The sequence below is a fragment of the Bubalus bubalis genome, chromosome 4 (assembly GCF_019923935.1).
Source record: "Bubalus bubalis isolate 160015118507 breed Murrah chromosome 4, NDDB_SH_1, whole genome shotgun sequence".
Classification (NCBI taxonomy): Eukaryota; Metazoa; Chordata; class Mammalia; order Artiodactyla; family Bovidae; genus Bubalus; species Bubalus bubalis.
The window spans coordinates 94,192,173-94,203,479 of record NC_059160.1 but is presented as its reverse complement, the minus strand read 5'-3'; the positions used below and the strand labels follow the sequence as shown (position 1 = coordinate 94,203,479).

Below are 11,307 nucleotides of genomic sequence, written 5' to 3'. Positions count from 1 at the left end.
AGACTCTGAACTGCATTTATTTTTCACGCTCTGACCATTGGTCGGCCTCAGTTCAGGCGTCCTGGGCCCGGCCCTGCGGCTGCAGAGGTGTGCTGGCCTGCTGCCTCGCCCACGCCGGCCGCCGCGCCCCGCGCGCTGCGCGCTCCACACTCTGGGCCGCCGCCCCCCGGCAGCCCAAACACCAAGCAGACCTCAAGGTCCTTCCTACAGACTCAACATCCGGTTGCCCGCCTTGCCGCTGGCCTCTCCGCCTGGGAGCCCGCTCCGCTCCATCTGCGGCCAAAGTCCTCACACAATCCACCTTGTCCGTGTTCTCGGGGCCCGGCCCGGACACCCTTCCGAGCCAAGGCGCCCGCTGACCACCCTCAGGCCTCGGCCCTGCCCGGGGCTGCACACCTCCTCCCCTGCACGGGACCCACACAAAGCCCAGTGTCCCGACGCCCCCACCCGCGGCCCCTCTCCCCGACCCCGCTGCCCTTCACCTGTTCTCAAGAAGGGCCGCATCTCCAAGCCAGCCGAGGCAGGGCGGTGGGCCGGGCCGTAGGGTGCCCGGGAGCCGAGGTCCCAGGAAGGCCACAGATGATCCGCCGCCTAAGCCGGAGACCCCCGCAGCCGGCGAGAGATCTCAGAGACCAAGGCTCTCCTTGGCGAGCTCTTGCCTCTTCCTCCTTCTCCCGCAAGTCTTAAACACTTACACGCCGAGAGTTCAGCTCTATAAATCCTGCTCCTCTTTCCCATATCATAATTAAAAAAAACCAGTAGGGGAGGTTTTAACTTTTATTGCGATTTCTGGAGTTAGGCTGCAGAGCATATATTAAGTTTACGCTTATGCGCTCTCGGCGGGGAGGGTCCTTTAAGAAATAAAAATCCATCTTAATATCCACAGACCAGAGAGATAATTTTTTCCCTCCTCTTCACGCTGTTTCTTTTGAAGACTCCCCTCCAGCGAAGCGAATAAATAATCACCATCGCCTTAGCCATGATCCACGGCCCCAGGGCCCTGCGGTGGACACTGGCCACCAGACTGGCCCTCACCTTGGCCCTGTGAGAATGCACCCCACTCCCCAGGATATTGGGGGGGGACACCCAGACCCATGGCTCTGTGGCCACCCCCCTATAAGCCCACCAGCTCTGAAATGGAAATTGGGGCTGAGAGACCCAAAGCGCAGAAGTCGTTCATTGGTAAATTTCGGCCCATCAGGGACACTGTCTCAAAGCCAGGCACTCCTGAGCACCCCGCCCCTGCCTGGGACTCCCTTCACTCCAGCTGGCCCCCGGCTTCTGACAGCCTGAAAACTCAGAGACTGCCAAGGGCTCCCAAACCGGGGAAGCCCTTGCCTGCCTCGCACCAGCTGGCCTTCCTCTCTGAAAACTTCCCCATTTCTCTGGGAGCCATAGGGCGATTTGAGCACTTCCTTCCAAGGGAAGAGATTTTTTTTCCCTTACAAAGGGCTGGGGGACAGACAGAAAGACAGACCGACAATTTCAGCTAGGGAGAAGGGAGGCTCTATTACTATTCTCTCCTCTAATCTCCATGGGATCTCTTTGTATAAGAGAGAGAGAGAAATACATGAGTATGCACAAAAATATATACAGGGGATCTGGGAGAGCCTGGAGGAGGCAGAGATATAGAAACAGAGACCCACACGCATGCAAGGTTCAATATATCCCCCAGCAGACAACTGCGTGAATCAACTTCATGGATATACTGTGTTACAGGGACATGACTTTGTTTCCCTGTCTGAAAGTTTCTAATGTTTTAATAATCATAATAATTCCAAAGTAAGAGAACCAAGAACCTGTCCTTTGCCATTTGACTTTCTCTTTCCCAATCTGAGAGCAGGGGTGTACCTCTCCATTTTCCGTGACCCTCCCCATTTTTCTCTGCAGGCAGAGAAACCTGTTTGGAGAGCCCTCTCTCTAGCAACCAGGACCAGAACTGAGGAACCAGAGGGGGCAAGGAGGGGAAGAAGCTTTGCAAAGCTGCACATTGCTCAGATGCCCCTTTACTCCAGGTCCTCCCCTCCTCCCCCTGGCATCAGCCAACAACCTCTCCAACAATATGATAATGGTGGGCGCTGGCAGCCTCCGTTCACCCAAACCTTTCCACACAGTGCAAAGACAAGCAGCTGCCTGACAGGCACAGACACAACAGACCAAGGCCTACGGGCAACAGACAGCTAGAAAGAGACCAGAGCCAGATTCTTGCCCTGATGTTTCCCAGTAGGGTGTGTGTGTGTGTGGGGTTTCTACTTGGACTTGATGACTTTCTTCTAGCCTACTAACACCCTAAATATGCCCTTCTCCTGGGGATGGGGCTATACAAGAGGAAGAGGAGATGGCTGAGCTGGCACACAGAGTTCCCCAGCTCCTGGGACCCCCCACGCACCCCACTTTTCTAAGAAGCTCTAGCCCCAGTTGACTGGAGGCAGATTCCCACCCCCCCCCCACCGGGGGTGGCAAGTGGGAAAAACTAACCCTTCAAAGACTCCTTTCTATTTCTGTGGTCTTCTCTCTTCTAATCATCCTGCCCCACCCTGCTACCCAGCTGAGCTGGCCCGCCAGGCCACCTCTTACTCAAATTCCTGAATTTCCTTGGAATTGGTTAGACCTCCTTTGTCTGTCTCCATCAGCTGGGCCCAGGAAACAATAGCTGCAGGAAAAACTCCTCTCCCTCAAGCACGGGGATTGGGACAGGCTGAGTGGACAGATAAACTGGGGTTCTCCAGACTTGTTGTGTGGCCCCACTCACAGCTTGCCCTCCTCAGTCTGTACCCATTTTGCCCTGTCTAAGAGGGGGCCTGGGGAGCAGTCCCACTGGGGAGGGTAGGAGCGGGATAGGTGGGTTGGGGCCCTCGACGATAACCGACTGATGTAACTCAGGCAGTTTCTTGTTGCCGAGTTCAAAACTCAATCCCAACAACATGAAACTACCTAAGCCACAGATCAGCTGAGCGAGCAGGGCGGGAGATTCAGCTTTGCATCTATCGGGAGGAGAAGGGAAGGGGGTTGGGGAAGGAAGAAATTCAGCCCCGTCCCCCTTTCCGCCCCCACAACCTCCCTAAGGACTAGAGGCTAGACTTTGGGTGGCTGGGTGGGCAGGGGGTCTGACTGCCTCATCAGCTTCTGGTCTAAGCAATCGCTCAGGGAGACTCTGGTGAAATGGGACCTCAAGCCGCCAAACCCCCGCCCCGCCCCCAGCACCGCAGTGGGGCTATCCCCCTGCCTCTGGCCCTGGGGGAAGCTGGAGTGTCCTTCCACTCTCGGGCTGGGTCCCCTGTCTTGCCCTTCTGGCTCTCCTGTGCTCTCCTAGCTTTCCTCTGATCCTCTCTGTCTCTCAGCTGAACTCTGGCTTCCCTTCGTCCGTGTGTGACCGAACCACTCCAAAGCCTCTTCCAATCAGGCCACTTGCCTGGCAAAGCCCCACAGCCAGAGCAAGTGGGGACCGAGAGCCTGGCTAAGGCTCACATCTAAACCAGCAGAAAGCAGGAAAACCTAAGCTTCAAGCTCCAGCCCTCACCAGCCCATCCTCCTTCTGCCTCCCCTCAGCAGACGACCAGACTGAGCTACATCAAGACCCATGTGTCGAGCTCCAGGCGACCCTGAGTGACCGAGTAAAGAAAGAAGCCAAAAACCACCAATTTACCCCTTTCACTGCCGAACCCCAAGGCAATGGGTCAGGGAGGGGGAGCTTGTGGCCACTGCCCTCCGCTTCGAGCCGCCACAGGGCAAGCCTGGGCTCCCAGAAAGCAAAGATGCCCAGAACACCTTCCACCCTGCTCTGCCCAATGCGTGCTGGGCACCTGGGGACACCGCTAGTCCCCACTCCGCCGCTAAGAGAAGAACAAGAAACCGCTTCTCTTACCTTGTCGCTGCCTCCTCCTCCTGCCACTGCCCGCGCTTCTGCTGCTGCTGTCGAGAAGGGGGGGGGTGCTCAGCTCCTCATCCCCCTCCGGTGGTTAAGTTTATTCCTCTCCTTGGATAGGTGGGGGGCTCTTGGGGTTCCCCCCAGCAGCGGTGGGGTGCGCCTGGCCCAGCACCCCAGGCAATGGGATCCGTCTGCTCCTCAAGATTGCAGTTTGCTTTCTGCCTCTTTCCCTCCTCCAGTCACCTTTAAATGCATCTTTTACTGCAGCACCACATTATATTTGCAGATCATAAAATCCACCTCTCGCGCGCACCAAGACCGTCCTGACATTACTGTTTTATGACCTTGACTTATTGTGGTCACCTGGATAATATTTAAATCAACGTTATGGTCTCTCACTTACATTAAACCCGCCAAGAGACGTTCTAGAAAGGCTCTAGGAGATGAGTCGAACACAAAACACACACATCCACACACTCAGCCTCTTTGGGGGGAGGGTGTCGCTAAAAAAAAAAAAAAAACACTAAAAAACAAAAAAACCACCCATTTGAGGATTACGATTCTGGAAATTTATTAGGATTTTTTTTTTCTCCATTAAGGAAGCTACATGCAAAAGATACAACATACAGAATATCTTTAAATAACACAACTCCCAGACAGGGACAGGGTAATATTTGGGGGAGGGGCATTCTGTCTTTGCTTCTCTATGTTCTATTTTTAATTTTAAAATTGTTTTTTGTTCCTCTGAATGGAATTTCTGAGATGGCAGTGGATGGAGGATGTAGGGGTGCTGGGAGGATGGGAGAAAAGCAGAAAGCAGTACAAATACGAGACTTCAAGCAGATTCTCAGAGCGACTGGGAGGTAAAAACACAGAGAGGGTTTGGCAGAGGCGCTGGACGCTACAACAAACACACAAACACTAGCTGAACTTTCCAAAACGTCTATTATTCTAAGGAGGAAATGCAGCAAGGAAGAAGCGATTCTGATTCTGACTGTGCTCTGCGAGATTACAGACCTTCTCTGGTTGATTTTTTTCCCCCTATAATCGGGTGGATTCGACCTTAACTTTGCCTGGAGAACAGGATGCTATGTGTGAGTGCGTGCATGAGTGAGGGGTTGACACACACACCAGCCACACTCCCACCCTCATCTATGTGGGCACACCACACCCCACACCCCAGCACCCCATTTCTCATGCTTTAGGTGGACGCATCTTCGGAGCACGAACCATAGGTCCCTTGGATGGAGAGTCTGAGGTCTTTGCCTTTTTTGCAGGCGTGTTGCATTTATACTCAGGGAGGAAAAAAAAAATATACCACCAGGCACAAAGGGAGGAGGGGCGGGGAAAAGAAGGTGGGGGGGGAGAGAAGGGAGGGGGAGGGGAGGCCCCCGAGCTCAGGTGAAATTAAAATTGGAGGTCAGTTCCCGGATCCGATTCTCTCGGTTCATTTTCTTGAGTTTCATTCTGCGATTTTGAAACCAGATTTTGACTTGTCTGTCTGTAAGGTTAATGGTCTTGCTAATCTCCAGGCGGCGCTCTCGCGTCAAATACATATTGAACAGAAATTCTTTCTCCAATTCCAGCGTCTGGTGTTTAGTATAGGGGCACCTCTTCTTCCTTCCGCTCTTTGCTGTCAGCCAATTTCCTGTGGTGTTTTCTGCCTTTATCTCCTCTGTTAAAAATAACATTATTTGCATAAGTATCCCTGGAAGAGGCAAACCCTCGCAGCACTGCAGCCTTAGCCAGCTTGCTGTGGGGGCGGCTGAGGGAGCCCAGGGGAGCTGCTCTCGCCCCACAGGCCTGGCTGGTGGGGTCCTCTTGGGTTCAGGGCTTTTAGAATTTCTCTGGGGTCTAAACTTACAGGGAAGAAAGACAGAAGGTACTTGCCTCCAACGTGTCTATTAAATTTAAATCACCCCAGTCCACCTTGACTTAGCAGGTTCTGAGTACTCCCGCTGTCCCTCAGCTTGTTGACCCTGGTGGGCTCTCTAAGCCCCACCAGACCCTCCCTCCTCTCTGTTCCCTTCCAGCTCTAGGGAAAAAAAAAAAAAAACCCAACCAGAAGGAAAGGTGTTTTCCAGGCCTCAGACTGGGTAACAGAGGCCACCCCGCTGCCCTGGGCAATTCCCAGAGAGCTTTGGCCCCTTTCAACTCAGTGCAGGGAGGTTGCCCCAGTCTCTGCAGCCAGAGTCAGACCCCCAGCCCTGACTCCCACCCCAAGTGCCACAGAGCGACTCTTCCCCCACTGGATCTCCCATCGCCAGCTTTTCCTCTCCTGGCTGTTTTCCCCAGGAGTACCTGAGGCAGGGAGCTTGTGCAGGCAGCAGAGGTCAGGGGCAACAGCTCTGGGGCATGCTGAGGGGTCCTCAGACAACTGCCCTGGCCAGAGACCTAAGGTCAAGGGAGAGAGATTCTGAGGAAATGCAGCCTCCTGGAAATCTCCTGCCTCGTCTATGCAGATATGCATGCATGCATGTACATGTGCATTTCTGCAGCGACACACATTCCTCCCCATATGCACACACAGGGATATGTACATGTGTGTCTATTTATATAAGGAGATATTCTAAATATACTGTGTATTTCCCTTTCCTTCATGGATAGCTTCTCCCCCTGGCACACATTCTCGCTGAAATGAACCTTAGGCAGCAGAAGGGACCTTGGCTATCTTTTCTAGGGAAAAAACCCAGAGTCCAGAGACCCGAGAGGGACACCAAGCAAAGGACTCTGCTGATGGCTCTGTGCTCTATTCCCCTCTATGCCCAATGAAACTGCCAAGTTCCTGGATCTTATCTTGATGGGGAGTGGGGTGGGGGCCCTAGGGGAACCAGGAGGCACCAGAAAAATGCAAACTTGAGGCTCTAGTTTAAAACACTTGAATGTCCTTAATTTTGCTCCCACCTCTGCACCTGCAGCCTCCTGCCAAATTGTTCAAAGGCTCTCCACATATAACTCTGTGCTATTGATTTTTTAAATTGGGGTTTAGGGGAAGGGGAGAAATTACAAGTGGGGAAGTCTGGCCCAAAGCGGGCTTGCCTCTGGCCTGGAGGAGGTACCAAAATGGGGGGATGGAGGCAAGAAGGGCACAGGCAGAAGGCAGAGAAGGATTAGTTTGGGCTGGAGGATTTAGATGGTGTGGGGAATGGCAGGAGAGAAAGGAGAGTCTATCGGGCATGGGGGCAATTTGAGCTAGGAGGTGGGCTTGTTAACCTTGACTTTGCTTTTGGTGGGGCTAGAATGCAGCTTTTCTTACCCCAAATCTGCACCCCAACCAAGCCCACGGTGTGGGGAGATGGTATAAAATTAAACTTCTGTGCTGCACATGTGCCACCACTAAGGCTTCGTGGGTGTGTGTGCCTCTCTCCCCCTCACCTTCAGGAACACACCCGTGCCCATCTTCTGGCCAGGGTCTCCATGGGCTGACTTGCCAGGGCCCACCTTTGATTTGCAGAGGAGACCCAAAAGGGCGAGGCTCTGCCCTCACCCTCTGAAAGAGTGAGTGTGCATGTATGAGAGGGCATGTGTGTGTGTGTGAGTGTGACACAGGTCGCCGCCGGGCATGCATGTGCACCGCATCCATATACAAAGCGCCACAAGACCCAGGCCGCCCTCAGTCTGCTCAGTTCTCACTATTTCATCTGCCTCTCCACCCAAAGAGCCCTTCTTACACACAGCCTCCAACAGCCAGTGCTGTGGGGAGCAGTTTATCCGCCCCCACCTTGTCTGCCAGTTAGGCCTTTTCTGATGCTTTTTGCTCCAACTTTTCATGGAAAACTGCCTCAGCCTCCCTCCACTGCTCCCATTTCCTTTACATTTTCTCCAGGTGTCAGAGAAGGGTCCTGAAGGCCCCCAGCTCCTTCAGCAGAAATGAATCTTGAACTCTGAGCTTGAACTCTGCCTGGGCTTTCCCTCGCCAACCAAAATCACAATGAAATCCAACTAAAGCCACACTCCCTTGCAGGAGAAAACCGCTTACTATGCACACAGAAATTTCCCAACCACTCATTTGTAGTCTGTTTTTGGAAACCAATGAGAAAACTACATTTTTAAAAATGCAACTAGAAAAAAAGGAAAAGAAAAAAATTTTCAAAGGGAAGACAAAAAACTTAACAACATTCCAAATGCCCTGTTCCAACGCCATAGGCGGCCTAGGCATCTGGGGGAGGGAGGGACGCAGCGGGCAGCCCTTCACCTCCACCTCTTCCGGCCCCAGCCCTGCGGCCCGAGGCCCCTGGCCGAGCCAAAAACCGCAGAAGCCCAAACCACACGCAGGAATCAGACCCACAAACAACAAATCGCGCTTCGCAGGAAACCTTTTCAACTGGGAAAATGCAGTAAAGCTAAATCCCCCGTCTCCCAAGCTTCCCTTAGTCCCTGGCCCAAGATCGCCATTTTAAGCTTTTTTGCAAGCTTCTGACCTGAGGGGGGGTGGACATCAGTCCCCCAGGACAACAACGTAGAACAAGCAAACCAAAGGCAGCACACACACAGGCGCGGTCACCCGCCTTGGGCAGCATAAGGCGCCCGCAGGCTGCCCGCGGTGTGCACCACCCCGGTCTCGGCGCCCACGGCCGCTGCCGGCCTTACACCTCCACTTCGCCGCTTACCTTCCCCAGCCAAGTGACGCGCCACCAGCCTGGCGCTCAGCAGACACGAGTCTCAAGCTGGGGTCGCATTCCCAAGACCGTCCAGGGCCTCATCGGCCCAACCCTCTCCCTGCCCTCGCCCGGGGCCACGAAGACCCAGTGCCCGAGCGTCCCAGCCGGACCACGGCCCAGGCGGCCTTACCTTTTGCTTCGTTATCGGAGGTGTCTGGGCTGGAGTCGGCGGTTTTGGCCCGATCCTTTTCGCTCTCCAAGGGGCTGCCTTTGGGGCCTGCCAGGTTCTGCTCGGTCTTGATCTCATTGGGACTGGGGGTCTGGCTGTCGGACTTGGGGGTCTCAGGGAAACTCACTTTACCCCCGAGCTGGGGAGACTCCAGATGTTCGGCTCGCGGGTTGAGACTGGCCCGCTGCTCGAAAGGGGCTTCGAAGTCGTTGGCCCCGGCACAGTGGGGCGGCTTGTCCAGCGCGGAGTAGCTCGGGCTGGCGCGATAGTAGCTGGGCACGGGCACCTCGTGCTCCCCGAGGCAGGACTCCTGCAGAGGGTGGGAGTACAGAGCTGCCTCGGGGCCACTTTTCGCCCGCTTCTCTGCGCTGTACATGCAGCAGACATTCTCCTCCTTGACACTAGGTGGGTAGGAGCAGGAGGACAGCGGCCTGCCAACAGGTTGTTCCAGGCGGTAGGCGGCTTTGGGGTCGCCCCAGGAGTCCAGCTGCGAGAGGTAGGACGGGTAGGTGTTGAGGGCGAGGTTGGGGCTGCTGCCCTCGTCCCTCTTGGAGAGCGAGGGCGCGAGCCCGCAGCCCCTCATCACCCCGCAGTTGAAGTCACTCCCAGATTGCATATACATGCCTGCGCTCCGGCTATAGCGCTCTCCTCCGCCCGGCGCAGCCAAGGGCTCCGCGTACGAGTTCGGAGTTACATTGCGAGGGCATGTCATTTTCAGAGAGAGGGGTTTTTAAGGAGCAATACTACAGCGGAGGAGCTGACATCTTTTTTTTTCCCCCATCCGGGAGGGGGGGCGGTTGAAGGGGCGGGAGGGAAAAGAACGGGAGGGGGGGAAATATCAGCTCCATAATTATCCGCGCATTCGAGCCTCACCATGTGACGGCTAGACCAATGGGATTTGAAAATGGCCTTGATGATTCAGACGGCCGTGACGTCAGCGGGGTCAAGTTGTCGGCAGGCGGAGTGTGCAGCGTGGAGTAACAGCGCCACCTAGCAGCCGCCTCGGGGTAGGGGCGTCGGAGCCCTTCCCCGCGAACAAAGGAAGGGCCCCCGGGGCGACGGGGGCAGGAGGGAGGTAGAGGGGGGTGCGGGGGTTCTAGGGAGAATGGGGTTTGATTACCCGGGAACCAGCCTGTAACTCCTGGGGAGAGGGGGGCGGGAGAAGGTGGGGGGAAATGCAGGAGAGAGTGAGACAGCGAGGCAACTCAGGGCTCAAAACAGTCAAATTCAAATTAAAAGGTCAAGACACGATTCAGGTACTTCTTCCCCTCTCCTCACCTCTTTTCCTTGCCTTGGCCCCCGCCCCCACTTCTTCCCTTGGGATGGGAGTGGGGTGAGGTTTGGGGGAGGGCTCCTGTGGACAGAAAAAGGGAGAGAAAAAGTTAAGGACTCCCGAACAGAACTAAAGTTTCTCCTCTCCTGCGTCCTCCTTCGTCGGGCTCCTTCCTTGGGGCTGGGAGTTCAGCTCGGGACCGCCTGTCACGGAAGTTGGTTGAGTCGCCAGTTCCCTGCGGGGATTGACGGGGAATCTCCAGTGTCCGGGGCAGGCCAGGGAGGGGTCAAGACGGCTTTAGGGCTGCGTGGGCGAGGGAGGTTCCGAAGGGGTTTAGGGGTCGCGGGAGGAAGAAGCCGGCAACCCAAAGCGCCGGCTCCCCGACCAGGGAGTGCGGCCTGGGCCTGGCTGGGTGGGCGGCTCCGGGGTTATCAACTCAGGGGCTGGAAGGCTTTGGCCTTGGAGCCGGTTCGGCTGCTTTGCTCCGAGCCCTGGCGGCCCTCGCTTTCCAGTTGACCTTGCCCCCCATGAAAACAGGGAATATTCCCAGAGAGAAAGAGGGAACCTTCGGGGCCGCCTCGAGCGGCTTGGGGGGAGTCACGTATCAACCGGGAAACCGGGACAACAGAGGCCACGAAACCCGACCTACAGAAGTGTCCTTTACGGAGCCAAGGAGCTGGGGGCATTTTTGAATGGAGCGGAACCAGACTATTTTTGTGGTTGTTATTTTATTTTTTTATTTTTATTTTTTGTAATAAGGGAAAGCGAGAAATAAGAGACAAGGTATGTTTCAAATAGTTCTTTCCGTTTCTTCATCGCCTTTCTCCCAAAGCGAACTAAACTCTCTACCCCTTCCTCAGGAAACGGAATGTGGAGAATATTTTGTCTTTACGGTGGCCCCACATTTCCCCCGGTGCTGAGCCTCGGGTTTCGATTTTCCAAAGGTTTGGAGCCGGGCCGGGAAAGGGACCTGAGCCCCGGGCGCCCTGGCGTGGAGTGAGGAGACTGGATCCCTTCTAGGGAGGCCCAAGCCGGCGGCTTCTAGAAGACGATTTCGGAAAGAAATCCGGGATTTCTTGCATCCAGAGGGTGAGAGAGAAGGCTCAGAGGTTCCTGAACCCCAGGAAAAACTGGAAGAAAATGTTTGTAATGTGTGACTTGCTGACCCGGCCAGCCAAGGGAGATTAGAAATGCTTTCGTGTTTTCATTTGCAGGGGTCGCAGTGGGCTCGGCACAGGGGGTTGGCCCGGGCAAGGTTAGCCTGTTTAGGCCCCAGATGAGACTTGGCCAGCCGGGGCGGCAGTCAATCCAAGGAGCCATTTGTCCCACCACCCCC

The 11,307-nt window shown here is 55.2% G+C and overlaps 1 protein-coding gene across 4 annotated transcripts in view; it reads right to left on the bottom strand.

Annotated features, from left to right (window-relative positions):
- Nucleotides 1–4,794: 4,794 nt before the first annotated feature.
- The window catches only part of HOXC10 (homeobox C10), a 9,465-nt gene continuing 2,952 nt past the window's right edge, over nucleotides 4,795–11,307 (bottom strand). Inside the window, exons 1-5 of one of the 4 annotated variants that reach the window (XM_025284303.3) lie at nucleotides 9,977–10,128; nucleotides 9,572–9,839; nucleotides 8,660–9,185; nucleotides 6,170–6,262; nucleotides 4,795–5,543 (exon numbers count right to left, since the gene is read on the bottom strand). In XM_025284303.3, the coding sequence (XP_025140088.1) occupies nucleotides 5,266–5,543; nucleotides 6,170–6,262; nucleotides 8,660–9,185; nucleotides 9,572–9,574 (900 nt within the window). In that variant the 5' untranslated portion in view covers nucleotides 9,575–9,839; nucleotides 9,977–10,128 and the 3' untranslated portion in view covers nucleotides 4,795–5,265. Of the gene's footprint in view, nucleotides 5,544–6,169; nucleotides 6,263–8,659; nucleotides 9,536–9,571; nucleotides 9,840–9,976; nucleotides 10,129–11,307 lie in introns of those variants that run through there. The other 3 variants (XM_025284302.3, XM_006063732.4, XM_045165489.1) reach the window with 3 other exon arrangements.